Source organism: Myotis lucifugus, unplaced genomic scaffold, assembly GCF_000147115.1.
Source record: "Myotis lucifugus unplaced genomic scaffold, Myoluc2.0 scaffold_298, whole genome shotgun sequence".
Lineage (NCBI taxonomy): Eukaryota > Metazoa > Chordata > Mammalia > Chiroptera > Vespertilionidae > Myotis > Myotis lucifugus.
The window spans coordinates 831,095-845,841 of NW_005871346.1; the positions used below are offsets into that span (position 1 = coordinate 831,095).

Sequence of the window (14,747 nt, forward strand, 5' to 3'; positions counted from 1 at the left end):
CCAGGCCTCTATCCTATATAGTAAAAGGATAATATGCCTCCCGGCACCGGGATCAGCGTGACAGGGGGCAGTGCCTAAAACCCCTGATCGGCCCTGCTCTGTAGGTGATAGAGGGTGGCGCCCCAACCCCACTCCACGGGCCTTGCTCTGTGTGTGACAGGGGGCGGGGCCACAACCTCCCTATCCGCCCTGCTCTGTTCGTGACAGGGAAAGGCGCCCCAACCCCCTGATCAGCCCTGCTCTGTGCCTGATAGGGGGGAGCTCCCCAATCCCCTGATTGCCCTGGGGCTCTGTGCTTGACAGGGTGCGGCACCCCAACCCACCCCCCCCATGGGCCCTGCTCTGTGCCTGATAGGGGGGAGCTCCCCAATCCCCTGATCGGCCCTGCTGTGTGTGTGACAGGGTGTGGCGCCCCAACCTCCCCCCCCCCGCCCCCATGGGCCCTGTTCTGTGTGTGACAGGGTAGAGCCATAACCTCTCCATCGACCCTGCCCCGAGTATGACAGCGGTGGCGCCCCATCCCCCTGATCGGCCCTGCTCTGTAGGTGATAGAGGGTGGCGCCCCAACCCCCCTCCACGGGCCTTGCCTTGTGTGTGACAGGGTAGAGCCATAACCTCCCCATTGGCCCTGCCCTGAGTGTGACAGGGTGCAGCGCCCCAACCCCCTGATCCGCCCTGCTCTGTGTGTGACAGGGGGGAGCTCCTCAACCCCCTGATCGGCCCTGCTCTGTGCGTGACGGGGGGAGCTCCCCAACCCCCTGATGGGCCCTGCTCTGTGAGTGACAGGGGGCAGCACCCCAACCCCCTGATTGGCCCTGCTCTGTGCATCACAGGGGGTGGCGCCGCATCCTCCCCATTGACCCTGCCTTGAGTGTGATAGGGGGCGGTGCCTCAACCCCCCAATCAGCCCTACCCTGAGCGTGACTGAGGGTGGCATCGCAACCTCCCAATCCGCCCTGCTCTGTGCATGACAGGGGGCGGCGCCCCAACTCCCCAATCAGCCCTGCTCTGAGCCCGACCAGGGGCTGCACCTAGGGATTGGGCCTGCCCTCTGCCACCCGGGAGCAGGCCTAAGCCAGCAGGTCGTTATCTCCCGAGGGGTCCCAGACTGTGAGAGGGCACAGGCCGGGCTGAGGGACCCCCCCCCTTACCCCCCGAGTGCACAAATTTTTGTGCACTGGGCCTCTAGTATCTAATAAAAGAGTAATATGCAAATTAGTCATCACTCCATCACAAAGATGGCCACGCCCATAGCCAAATGATGGCGGCGCCCAGTCCCTTCAGCCCCGCTGCTTAAGTGTCTGGGCCTGTTGGCCAGGCAGGTGGCGGGGGAGGCAGGGGGTGCCGAGCAAGCGATCGGCGGGGCTGGGTGTCCCCTGCCAGGCCAGAGGCCTCAGGCCTGGGCAGGGGCAGAGCTGGCAATCGCAGAGGTCTGGGGGTCCCCTGCCCAGGCCTGCAGCCTCGGCCAGAGGCTACATGCCTGGGCAGGGGTGGAGCCAGGATCAGAGGGGCAGGGGTGGAGCCGGCGATCGTAGTAAACTACAGAGGAAACACCTTTTCTGACCGCTCATTGACTAAGCTCCCTGTATGCCACTGGTAATATTCTTAGTAACTTGGGTAATAAGAATCCAAAAAGGTGATGTAGGGTTTTTCCACCTCACTCCTGGAGAAAAAAACGAAGGTCCGCTGCTGTAGGGCTAAGAAATGTCATATCCTGCCCTAGCAGGTTTGGCTCAGTGGATAATGCCTCGGCCTGCCAACTGCAGGGTCTGGGTTCAATTCTGACCAAGGGCATGTACCTAGGTTGCAGGCTCCTCCCTGGCCCGGGCCCAGGTCAGGGCTCATGCAGGAGACAACCAATCTAAGTGTTCCTCTCACTTTGATGTTTCTCTCTCTCTTTCCCTTTCTCTTCCACATTCTCTAAAAATCAATGGAAACATATCCCCAGATGAGGATAAAAAAAAAAAAAAGACATGTCATATCCTATGAAAGACACATCTTGAAAATGCCTAAAGAAAGTTGTCATTTTTTCATGGTGAAGGGACTGGAGTCCGTGTTGATGAAAACACCTTGGTGGCTGTCGTGACAGGCAGTGGCTGCAGCAGCAGGGTGATGGGGCTGGCGCCTTCTCCTGATCAGCCTGGTCGCCTCCCACAAAGGGAGGCCGGACTGCGGCTTAGGCCCACTCCCCTAGGGGAGCAGAGATTGGGCCTAAGCCGTCAGTAGGACATCCCCTGAGGGCTCCTAGTATGTGAGAGGGGGCAGGCTAGACTGAGGGACACCCCCTCCCCCCAGTGCACGAATTTCGTGCACCGGGCCCCTAGTATTATTATAAATGACATAAGCCAGAGAAAGACAAATACTATATGACTTCACTTATATGTGGAATCTAATGAATAAAATAAACTCACAAAATAGAAACAGACTCATAAATCCAGAGAACAGACTGGCAGCTGTTAAAGGGGAGAGGGGAATGGGCTGGGTGAAAAAGGGGACAGGATTAAGCCCTAAAAACCCTTATAGACAACAGTATGATGATTACCAGAAGGAAAGGGAGTAGGGGAGGAGGTAGAGGGTATGAGGTGATAAGTAGTGATGGAAGGACACTTGACTTAAGACAGTGAATATACAGTACAGTATACAGATGATGTATGATAGAATTGTATACCTAAAATCTATATAATTTTATTAACCGATGTCACCCCAATAAATTCAATAAAAAATTTTTTTCTTAATGAGCCTTATTTATATAATTTTAAAACAAAAGAGCATACTTTTGGTTACTCCTTTGAAAGAAATATGTCAGTTATATTATCCAGTCCTTTAAGACTGTCTTATACTTTTATTGTTATACTAGAGGCCCGGTGCATGAAATTTGTGCATGGGGGGGGGGGGCCTGCACCCTCTCCAGTCCAATCCGGGACCCCTCGGGGGATGTCTGACAGCCTCTCACAATCTAGGACCTCTTGCTCCTAACTGCCTGCCTGCCTGCCTGATTGCCCCTGACCTCCTCTGCCTGCCTGCCTGATCGCTCCTAACTGCTCACCTACCAGCCTGATCGCCCCTAACTGCTCCCCTGCTGGCCTGATCACCCCTAACCTCCTCTGCCTTGCCCTGCACCTGGGACTCAGGATTCCCTCCTCCGACCAGTCACAGGCACACAAAACCCAGGCTTCCCTCCCTCTGCCGGCCGCAGGCACCCAGAACCTGGGCTGGCTCCACCCAGGCCGGCTGCAGCCGCAGGGGACTGTGAGCGGGTGGCTTTGCCTGGGCCGCAGCCGCAGGTGCCCGGGACTGCAGGGCGGGCAGCTTCTTGTTCCTCTCCTGGGCCGCAAGCGCAGCCGCTGGCACCCAGGACCATGGGACAGGTGTCTTGTCCCTCTCCCGGGCCGTAGCCTGGCTGGTCCCCATTCCTCTCTCGCAAGCTCATTTGTGCCTGGCTGGTCCCCATTCCTCTCGCAAGCTCATTTGTGCCTAGCTGGTCCCCATTCCTCTCTCCCCAGTGTTGAGTGTCTGAGCTGTTACAGTGTGAGGGCATGATGACCATTTGCATATTAGCTCTTTGTTATATAGGACTGGAGACCTGGTGCACGAATTCGTACACCAGTGGGGTCCCTCGGCCTGGCCTGCAGAATCGGGTCAAAACCGGCTCTCCGACATCCTCTGAGGGGTCCCAGATTTCGAGAGGGCGCAGGTCAGGCCAAGGGACCCCACCGGAGCATGATCGGGGCCGGGGAGGGATGCGGGAGGTTGGCCAGCCGGGGAGGAACTGCGGGGGGTCTCCAGGGCATGTCCGGCCTGTCTCTCTCAGTCCAGATTGGTCAGATCTCAGCAGCAAGCTAACCTACCAGTTGGAGCATCTTCCCCCTGGTGGTCAGTGCATGTCATAGCGACTGGTTTACTGTCTGCCCCTGGTGGTCAGTGTATGTGATAGCGACTGGTTTACTGTCTGCCCCCGGGTGGTCAGTGCACATTATAGTGAGTGGTTGAGGGGCCTTAGCATATCATTAGCATATTACGCTTTGGTTGAACGGCCGACCAGTTGACCGGACACTTAGCATATTAGTCTTTTATTATATAGGATTCTGACTTGAGTATGGTTTCTTGGTTTCTGTCTTTGGTTGACTGTGCAATAACTTAGAGTAATTAGGCTTTATTATTTCAGCAAATTTCTCATAACGACTGTATTATAGTAACTATCTATTGCTGCCCAACGAATTATCCCAAAACTTAGCAGCTTAAAACAACCAACATTGCCCAGACATCATGGCTCAGTGGTTGAGCGTCGACCTATGAACCAGGAGGTCGTGGTTCGATTCCTGGTCAGGGCACGTGCCCAGGTTGCAGGCTCAATCCCCAGTGTGGGGCATACAGGAGGCAGCCAATCAATGATTCTCTCTCATCATTGATATTTCTATCTAGCTCTCCCTCTCCCTTCCTCTCTGAAATCAATAAAAATATATTTTAAAAAGAACAACACACACACAAAAAAACATTTTCTGAGGTTCGAGAATCCACCAGGGGCTTAGCTTGGATGGTTCTAATTTAGGATGATAATCAGTTGTGGTTAAGATGTCTGTTAAGCTACAGTCACCTGAAAACGTCCCTTGGGCTGGTGCATCCATCCATGACCAAGGCGACTAACTCACATGGCTGTTGGCACAGGAACCTCTCTGTGAGGCTACTTGAGTGTCATTGTGACATGTAAGCTGGCTTCCCTTAGAGTATTTCAAGAAGTCACATTCTGTTGTTTCCATTTGACTTCTTAGAAGTGGGAATTCAGGGGAGGGAAGCAGGCTTCACCTTTTGAAGGTAGTATCAGCATTTTGGACATATATTTGATCATACGATGATCTTTCAGTAGATTTTTTTTTAACTGTGAAAAAAATACCTATTGTGAACTGTAGTTTGTATTCCAGATATCGTAATATAAACTCCAATAACATTGTCATGATGGATCCTGGACCGTGACTTTATTTTATCGGTGAATTTCATATGAATAGAACGCTGGTGTTCTGGGCCCTTTTCCTTTTCATTCTTAGAAGGTCATCTCGTAGAGTCACAGCTGTACATATCTTCATGCTGTTGTCATAACAGACTTATCTCTTTGGTTCCAGATGTTTCCTTTAAGCTTCAGAACCAAATGCCTCGTAGAAATTCCCTTCGGTCTTAAAATGGAACCCTGATCTCTTCTCTGAAAATCCACTTGTCCCCACTTCAGTTAATTGCTCATGCCAGATCTTCTTTGACCCCCACTTCCCCACATCTGATCCATTGCCAAGTCCTATTGAGTCTATTTGTGAAGCATATTGTGAATTCAGCCACTGCACCTCCACCACCTTAATCTTAACTACCATCACCCCTCTCCGAAACTCCTCCAGTGTCCTTACTGATGTGTTCACTTCTGCTGTTGTCCTCTCCAGTCCAGGACACGAAACCAGATCATTGTCTTCCCATCCACTTAGATTTAAATTCCGACTCCTTCCTACGATCTTGCCTGACCTGGTTCTTGCTTTTGTTTCTTCACCCTCATCTCCCACCACACTACCCCTTATTCAGAACATTTTAGAAACATTGCTCTTTGTTGTTCCCTGCCTCAAGATTTTGCACAGGCTGTTCCTTATGCCTAAGCCCTTCTTCCCTCACCCCCTTTCTTTTAACCTGGCTAGCTCTTATTCTTCAGATCTCAACTTAAGTGTCACTTCCCTTGCATACTCGATCAGTGCCTCTTGTCTCTCCAGAACCTAGCACCAGAAATGGTATCATTTGTATTGTCTTGTTTAATGACTATGAATTCTGTAAGGCTGGGTCTGTTTTGCTTTCATCACTATATTCTTGGTGGCTAACACAGAATCATGCACATAATAGGCACTTTAATAAATAATTAGTAAGTAAATTAATATTCAATAGCAAGACTACTGTTCATGCAGGATTTCAGAGTTGGAAGGACTCTGATGAATCATTTAATTAGTCTAGTCTCGTTTCCATCGTGCCTGCCATGTCCTTGATAACTTTGATATTCTGACCAGTTCGTTCAGTTGTCTCTCGGGTGTCGTAATTTTTCTATCCTTTGCATCCCTGTCATTCTTCTCTAAAGTTTTGAAGAGGCGTGACCAAGTGGTACGAAGGGAGATCTTGCTTGCTCTCTGATTATAGCACTGTGCTTCAGGCAGCAGGCGATAAAATTGTCTTAATGTTAATCAGCTTAACAATAACCCACAATCGTTGGACCAACTAAACGTTTGTACAGACTGGATCAATTGTTTTCTGGACATTTTTGATAAATTATTGAATTATGATGTAGTTACACTGATGATATTAGTATGCCTGAAACAACGGGGCTGTAAAATATTCATCTTGGTAATTTGAGTTATTTAAATAAATGAACTGTGCCCTAGCCGGTTTGGCTCAGTGGATAGAGTGTCGTCCTGCGGACTGAAGGGTCCCGTGTTCGATTCTGGTCAAGGGCATGTACCTTGGTTTCGGGCACATCCCCACTAGGAGGTGTGCAGGAGGCAGCTGATTGATGTTTCTAACTTTCTATTCCTCTCCCTTCCTCTCTGTAAAAAATCAATAAAATATATTTTTTTAAAATAAAAATAAATAAATAAATGAACTGTATTAAAAAATAAAATAAAAAGATTGCCTTAATGTCTCAGCAGTTGTCTCAGGTGCTGATGTGGAGAGAGCTTATAACCGCAACATTTTAAAGATAGGGATTTCCATTGTTAGGTTACAAATGAGGTATTTGAAGCCATTCTATCTTTAGCCTGTCCTTGGCTGATAGCTGTTCTCCATATAAGTTATTATAGGTGTTTTGTCTATAAAAATGTCTTGTAGACGGGATTGTCCTGAATAGCACCTGTTACTGCCTGTGCCCTGTTGGCAAGTGTGTTATAAACATGTATGTGAGGAGGAAACTTATATTGAGCACCTACTCTGTACCACCCTCCAAAATACTTTATAATGTATAGTTTACATTACATTATGTACATAAAATATCCAGCAGGCAGTCAGTATAGGGTAGCAGTTAACACCTGGACTCTGGGATCAGATCTTCTTGATTAGATTTATAGTCCTGCCACTTACCAGCTGTGTGGTCTTTGATAAATTTCTTATAGTTTACTTGCCTCGATTTCCTCATATGTAATGTACCTATCTTATAAGGTAGTTGGGATGAATTGATAAATTAATATTAATGTATTCAAAGCATTTATAATGGTGCTGATGCAGAGTTACCGGTGACTATGTGTTAGCTATTCTCATTTAGTTCTCAAAATAATTGGGAGTTAATAATATAATTCCAGTTTTACAGATGAGGAAACTAACCAGAGAGGTTAGGTTACTTCTTTAAGGCAGATCCAGGCTTTGAGGTGCCCAGAGTAGCAGAGTCACAGATGGTTATGTGGGAGGAACCACACATAATCCCTTTGCTCTGGAAGGTGCTTAGAGTCTTGTGGAGCACCCTACAAGATGTCTTGGTTGTACCTTTGATGAGATTAAGACCACCGTGTTAAGTTTCAATAAATTGATGAAGAAACTGACACTGAAAGATGGAATTAATCATAGCAATCCATTTTCTCCCTAAGACTGAGCTTCTTGGAGCAGAAACTGTCATGCTCATATTTGTTTTTCCACCACCTTATACTTATGGGTAATATGTACTCAAAAAATGCTGTTGGTGAATGAGTGAGTGCATGAATAAATAAGGAACAGTGTCATGAGGGTGTGAGAGCTAGAGCTGGTGAGGGAGGCAGAAAGCATCCAAGGGTTTTGGCTTGGGTGACTGGACAGAGAGCTCCACCCTGCTCTGTGCTAGCAAGTGGAGGAGGAGGAGGAGGAGCAGGCCTAGGGGAGTGAGAAGGAAAGTTAGGAGTTTGATTTAGACAGGTGGAGTATAATCCTAGCAGAGATAGTTATAGGCACATAGAAATAGAGAGACAACAGAGTTGGAAACACATTGGAAACTTGTTTTGAATTTGGAACCTGGAACAAGTCTTATAATGTCAGATTTTCCTGAGAAATGCTGCTGTCACATTGCAGGTGTTATTCTGTAATTATTTCAGACTTTGCATCTTACTCTCTCAGAACTATATAGATGGGAAGCAAATTAATTTCCTAGTAGAGAAGTGAGAAATTGCAGAGGTTTTAGAACTAAGCTGCATATAAAATGTGCAGTATAAGTGACATCTCATTGTAAACCTTATTTCCTCAGTACTGGGAGTGCCTTTGGAGAGCTGGTAAAAGTGGAAAATTATCAGGTGGGTAAAGTAGAAAGCTCAAGTTATTTATAGTAGAAATGATACCAGGGTTAATTGTGTCATCAATAAAGTCTTATTCATTCTATAATTCAGGCTGAAGTCAATAAAATCAAATTGCCTGAACCAATAGGATGGGAGCAAAACAGAATTAGGTTCATCTTTATACAAACTAGCCTTTTTTTCTGTTACCTGTTTAAATATTTTACAGTTGCTGAAAACCTTAATTGGAGAGGTTTTGTTTCACATCATCCATATTAAAAACTCAATTTTATTCTAGCAAAGTCATATTTGCCATATTTTAGGAAAATAATTTTATTTAAGGTACATTTCTATTGGTTTTACTTTCATGATAGAGCACACGGCATATTTAAATGTGTGATTTTCTAGGTGGGCTTTCGCTTCTATCTATAGAATACATTATTTACTAGAAAGGTTCAAGACATTTTTATCACATCTACTAGGATTTGAAAGATTATTAATGAAGAGTGTAGTATTTTAAATTCAACTTTTCCTGTTTATTCCTAAATAACTTAATTACTTTAGAGTATCCAGAAAAGACTATTGAGATTATTTAGTGTGTTTATTTGTTTACATATTGTAATCTAAGGTCAGAGCGGTGATTACCCATTACTAAATTATCTAAGCTTTTACATTACAATACCCTTTTTAAAAAGCTAAGGTAGCTTCAGTCTTTAAAAATATATTTCATTATTTCAAGTTATGTTTGGGCCTGGCTGCGTGGCTCAGCGGTTGAGCGTAGACCTATGAACCAGGAGGTCACCGTTCCATTCCTGGTCAGGGCGCATGCCTGGGTTGTGGGCTCGATCCCCAGTGGGGGGCGTGCAGGAGGCAGCCAATCAATAATTTTCTCTCATCCTTGATGTTTCTATCTCTTCCTCCCTCTCCCTTCCTCTCTGAAATCAATAAAAACATATTTAAAAAAATAAAGTTACATTTGGGCATTTGTTTTCTCTCTTTGTTTTTAAAAACTTTTTAGAATTCAGTCATATTTATTACCTTTTTCATATTTTTATCTTCCAGGAGTCAGAAGAAAGCAGTGGAAATTGGAGTCATTGTAAAGCCATTGAAACCTTTTACAAGAAAATCTCAGTGAATAAAAGTTGTTTAAATTAGTGACATAACAAAACCAGTTATTAAGGTGACAGTGTACAGGAAAGAAACGTTAAAATTGAACAATGACTCAGCTATATGTTTATGTCACATTATTGGGAGCCTATCTGTCCGTCGTTTCTCATGTTCAAGGTAAACCATTGTTCATTTAAGCAATCTTACTATCTTTTTACATAATTTCTTTCTGTATATAAAAAAGCATTTATTCCTGCAACTGTTCCGGCTCCTGATCCTTTTTTGAACAGATAGGTCCAGTATAGCAGCATAAATTTTAAGTAAAGAGGCAAAGAACACGTTTCTCAAATAACTTTTGAACTTGACTATGATAGAAACATTTTCAGTATGTGTAAAATCTCAGCCTTTCTGAACTGTTCTGTTATTCATAACGTAGGCATTGTGATACGTAACGTCAGGTCTTGTGAGGATTAAGTGAGATAAAGTATAAAATAAAGTAACTAACCTAGTGCATGAGGTTCAGGGTAATAGGTACTTAAGACTTAGTTTAGCCCAGCTGATGTGGCTCAGTGGTTGAGCTTGGACCCATGAACCAGAAAATTCCTGGTCAGAGCACATGCCTGCGTTTTGGTCTCCATCCCCAGTGGGGGGCATGCAGGAAGCAGCCAATTGATATTTCTCATCGATATTTCTATCTCTGTATCCCTCTCCCTTCCTCTCTCTCTAAAAAAGCAATAAAAACATTTTTTTAAAAAAGACTTAGTTCAAAATCCCTGTCTCCTTTAAAATACAATAAGGAGCCCTGACCAGTTTGGCTCAGTGGCTAGAGCGTCGGCCTGTGGACTGAAGGGTCCCAGGTTCGATTCCGGTCAAGGGCATGTACCTGGGTTGTGGGCACATCCCCAGTGGGAGGTGTGCAGGAGGCAGCTGATCCATGTTTCTCTCTCATGGATGTTTCTAACTCTCTATCCCTCTCCCTTCCTCTCTGTAAAAAATCAATAAAATATATTTTTTAAAAAATAAAATACAATACAATAAGGAATAAATTAAATAATTAAAAAAATTATTGTTATTAAAAGGCTCCAGAAATATAAATGGCACTTATGTATGTGTGCTGAATACTAATAGTTCTTCATAAACTACTGTTTTATTTGTGATCAGTATTGTAACTTTACTCTGGTGTGTTCAGAGCTTGGCACTCTCAAACAGGAAGTTACTGTGATAACTCATAGGATCAAATGGGCTGTATTTGCATATGAGCTTTTTCCTGTATGGTTTAATTAGAACAATAACTTAAACTGAAAAGAAAGTATTATTTTGCAAAAGGAATTTAGATAGAACTTATTGGTCATCTTTATTATTTTATACTTATGACCACAGATTGCTCTTTCATGTTTTGTTCACAGTGATATGGATTAAGATCTAACAAGAAAAAAATATTAACAGCATAAATCTTTTGACATTTTTACTTTAAAGCATGAGCATAATAATCCTGTAGTTTTTTTGTCTTTTGTCTTAGGTATAATACCCTCATTATTACCATGCTTGGAATACAGAGCCCTCTTGCAAGAGCCACTTGTTATTTTTTATTTATTTTTAATGATTTTTATTGATTTCAGAGAGGAAGGGAGAGGAGGGAGAGAGAAACATCAATGATAAGAGAGAATCATTGATTGGTTGCCTCCTGCACGCCCCACACTGGGGATTGAGCTTGCAACCCAGGCATGTGCCCTTGACTGGAATCGAACCCAGGACCTTTCAGTCCACAGGCCGATGCTCTATCCACTGAGCCAAACCAGCTAGAGTGCAAAAGCAACTTTTTAAATGAAATGCCATGTTATTTAATAAAACAACTTTATTTTAGCATCTGTTGTTACATGCCTTGTTGATCAACATCAACCAAAGCTGTCATAGTTTTGAAGATGAATTAAATTAATAACACTTACATTGCTACCTTGCTTCCAGGTAATCTTTATTTGGTATTTTAAAAATGCTTAATCTATACAGATCACACAGAGGGAATATGGTATAAGATTCTCATTCCCCACCCTGACTTAGCTTGTTCTATAATAAAAATTTTTGGATGAAGTAAATTGATAATTAGTTATAAGGCATAAGTGAACAATATTAGTATGAATTCTATTTCTCTGATACAGAGCAAAATTTGTTATATTTCTTTTCAAAAAAGAATAGTTTGTAGTTGCTTTATTTTTTAATTTTATTTTTTTATTGTTGACAATATTACAAATGTCCCCCATTTCCCTCTTTACCCCTAATTTATAGTTGCTTTAAGATAACAACATTTGTTCTTAAAGAGAAGAAAGAACTAAAACTAGAGTAGCGGGGGAAAATGAATGTAGGAAAAAAATGTTATTTTTTAGAGATTACTAAGAAGGATTGCAGAGTGGTATTAATGGAGATGACTTTGACTTTGGCTCCATCTTTATCTTGAATTGTGTCTTGGGAAAGTGAATTTTCCTGTACCTTGGTTTCCTTGTTAGAAAATAGAAATAATAACACTTATCCTAGATATAAACAGGAGTATTTTGAGCATCAAATGTTATGATACAGATTAAAGCGCTTTTACATTGAGATAAAGCTGCTCAAGTTAGAAGAATGAGACATCTCATTTTAACGTCCGATAGTCCTTGGTTTTTACTTGGTCATATTTTAGCTTTAAGTTAAAATTAACCAATAAACAGACTTAAACAAAGAGAGATGAGTTTTTTTAGGAGAGAGATGGTAAATGTTTTCTGGTGTTCTTTTAGTAGTTGAGTAGTGTCAAGGTTGGCATTTCTGTGATTTTCTTGGCATTTCCCTTAGGGTTACAGAATGGCTGCTGCTATTTGCATTGAGGAAGGAAAAATGGGGAAAGGGTCAGCCCTGGCCCCCTCTGGACTTTATATCAAGAAAGCAAAAGTGTCCCTAGAAATTAACCCGCTGCCAGCTGACTTTATCTTGTTTTATTGGCTAAATTGAGGCAGCTGCTAGGGCTACTGGAAAACTGGGAAACAGGATTGCCACAATCGGCTTAGGTTAATAGCTAAATCCATTAACTAGGGTTGGACACCCCCACCCCGACAAAATCAGAGTTCTGTTGACTAGGAAGATGAGGAAGGGGTGAGGGAATAAATATCCATTGGGCAACTAAAAGAATCTGAAACAGATTTTATCTTTTTTATCTGAAAACATTTAAGATGTTTTCAGCTATTAAGTAACAAAAATCCAAATTAAGTGAAATAGCTAAACAATAAGAAAAATGTTAATATCACATATGGGGTGAACATAGGGGTAATCCAATTAGTTCATTGCTTGGCTCATCAAAGCCTTTCTCTGTTTAAACTGTGCTATTCTGCACTTAGCAATTTAGCCATAGGCTAACTCACTTCATGGCCACTGTGGCTGCTGGGACCAAGCATCATATGCAGATGTAGAAACCTCAGTTGACAGCATTCAGTGGAGGAAGAGGGTGGATGTCTTTTTTTACTTGGTTAAGAAATCTTTCCCCAGACACCTCTCCCCAGCCTCCACCTAGCCAACTTCCTTGTAATTTTATTAGGCAGAATTTATTATATGCTCTTGTGTAAACAGCACGGGGAATAGGACTACAATTGTTAGATTAGACAAACAGTTATCTCTAATGAGAGTAGAGCTGTGCTTCCCTGAGTCACATGAAGGAGGGGCAGATACTTAAACACAAAAAGGGGGTGGGAGTGGGTGCCGGCATACATTGTCAGCAAAGTAAAGGGGAGTAGAACAATTAACAGTAGCTGTTGTAGGGCAGCCTGTTTGTCTATCTAACATCATGCATCCCCTTTCTCACATGCATATACTAAAAGTGCTAGTGTTGATATGAAATATTCAGATCCTCCCCAAAGGGATTTATAACCCAGAGTTTCATTCACTTAGTACTCAGCTACTAACCCAGGGTGTTTGGATTCTATGTAGCCTTCCCCATCAGGTCCAGGTGTGACTCTTCGTGGTCCCGCAATGTATGGCTAAAAGAGAAATTACCGATGTCCAACACACCCAGTATTCAGTGATGAAGAAGAAATATGACAAGTACTATATAAGCTTCCACTCAGGAGGAAAGCTTGGAAAAAACCTTCAATAGTCACTGCTCCATAGCACATAGGTTACAGAAAACTGCTGTTGTTGACTACCTCCATCATGCAATGCACTGACATCCCACTGGTCTCTGCAACTCGCCTGTCTTTTGCCTTCTGATTCCTGTTGTAGATGTTTTATCTTAAGGATAGGAGAGAGGGAGTTTCTCTTCTTTATACAAAAGAATCCAATAGATTGCTGGGAAGATAGGAAAATTTATTTAGCCAGGAATGAAAATCTAGTAAAATCAATAATGCTGAAAGTTTCTATGAAGGACAAAAGAGCATAATATAATGTTCCTCTATATAGTCACTTGTATCTTTCAGCTATTTGTCTCTATTTACATATGTGTGTGTTTCTAAGCATGTAAGCTATTAAATATTTTTTACATGTGTTTGTTTTGAAATATAATCTATACCCCCAGCCCACCACAGGCCTCTTAATTTTATACTTTCTAAACAGAGGATTTGTGGATAGGAACTGACACAAGGCCAGTGTGCCTGAGTGTGATGGAGGGGAAGTGCTGTGAATTGATGTTGGAGAGGTACACAGGGTCCAAACCCTGGTAGGCCTCAGTAGGCTGGTGACAGAAGGTAGATTTATCTTGAGTGCATGTGAAGCCATTAATTGGTTTTAAGCAGGTGAGTGACAGGATCAGAGATCAATGTGGAGATTTTCATCTCAAAGGAGAAAAGACAAGAGTGCCATTTTAATTTTGAGATACTTAAGCAAGCCAAGGCTGGAGGGATAAATCAAGGAACCATCAACAAAAAGATTTGGGAATGGGTGCTGTTACCTAAGGAGAGAGTGCGGAAAGGCTGCTGCTAGGTATTTTTCTTTGCATCCATAACACTACTTAGTGTAGTCTTACAATTTTAAGGTATGGCTCAGTGTTTGAGCATTGACCTATGACCCAGGAGGTCACAGTTCGATTCCCAGTCAGGGCACATGCCCAGGTTGTGGGCTCAATCCCCAGTAGGGGGCATGCAGGAGGCAGCCAATCAGTGATTCTCTCTTATCATTGATGTTTCTATCTTTCTCCCACTCCCTTTCTCTCTAAAATCAATAAAAGTATATTTTTTAAGAAGAGATATAACTAAGATTTCATTGCTTTTGACACCTTCGGACAAGTCTGTGTTATTTGCTCCCTTTGTTTATATAACACCTTTGTATTCTATCACTTTTCATATTGTGTTTATGTGCCTCCCCCCTGTCTCCTTCCAAGGATCACATCAGTTTTCAGAACTCAGTGCCTTGCCTAAACATAGTATGCCTCTAATTAGTGCTTTGTTA

At 43.2% G+C, this 14,747-nt stretch overlaps 1 protein-coding gene across 4 annotated transcripts in view; it reads left to right on the plus strand.

Moving 5' to 3' along the window:
- BMPR1A (bone morphogenetic protein receptor type 1A) overlaps window positions 1–14,747 on the plus strand; it is a 90,802-nt gene that overhangs the window by 35,667 nt on the left and 40,388 nt on the right. For 2 of the 4 annotated variants that reach the window (XM_023763719.1, XM_014465501.1), the window contains 2 exons: window positions 8,216–8,261; window positions 9,303–9,524. In XM_023763719.1, coding sequence (XP_023619487.1) covers window positions 9,458–9,524 — 67 coding nt within the window. In that variant the 5' untranslated portion in view covers window positions 8,216–8,261; window positions 9,303–9,457. The remainder of the gene's footprint in view (window positions 1–8,215; window positions 8,262–9,302; window positions 9,525–14,747) is intronic. The other 2 variants (XM_014465502.1, XM_006100112.2) reach the window with 1 other exon arrangement.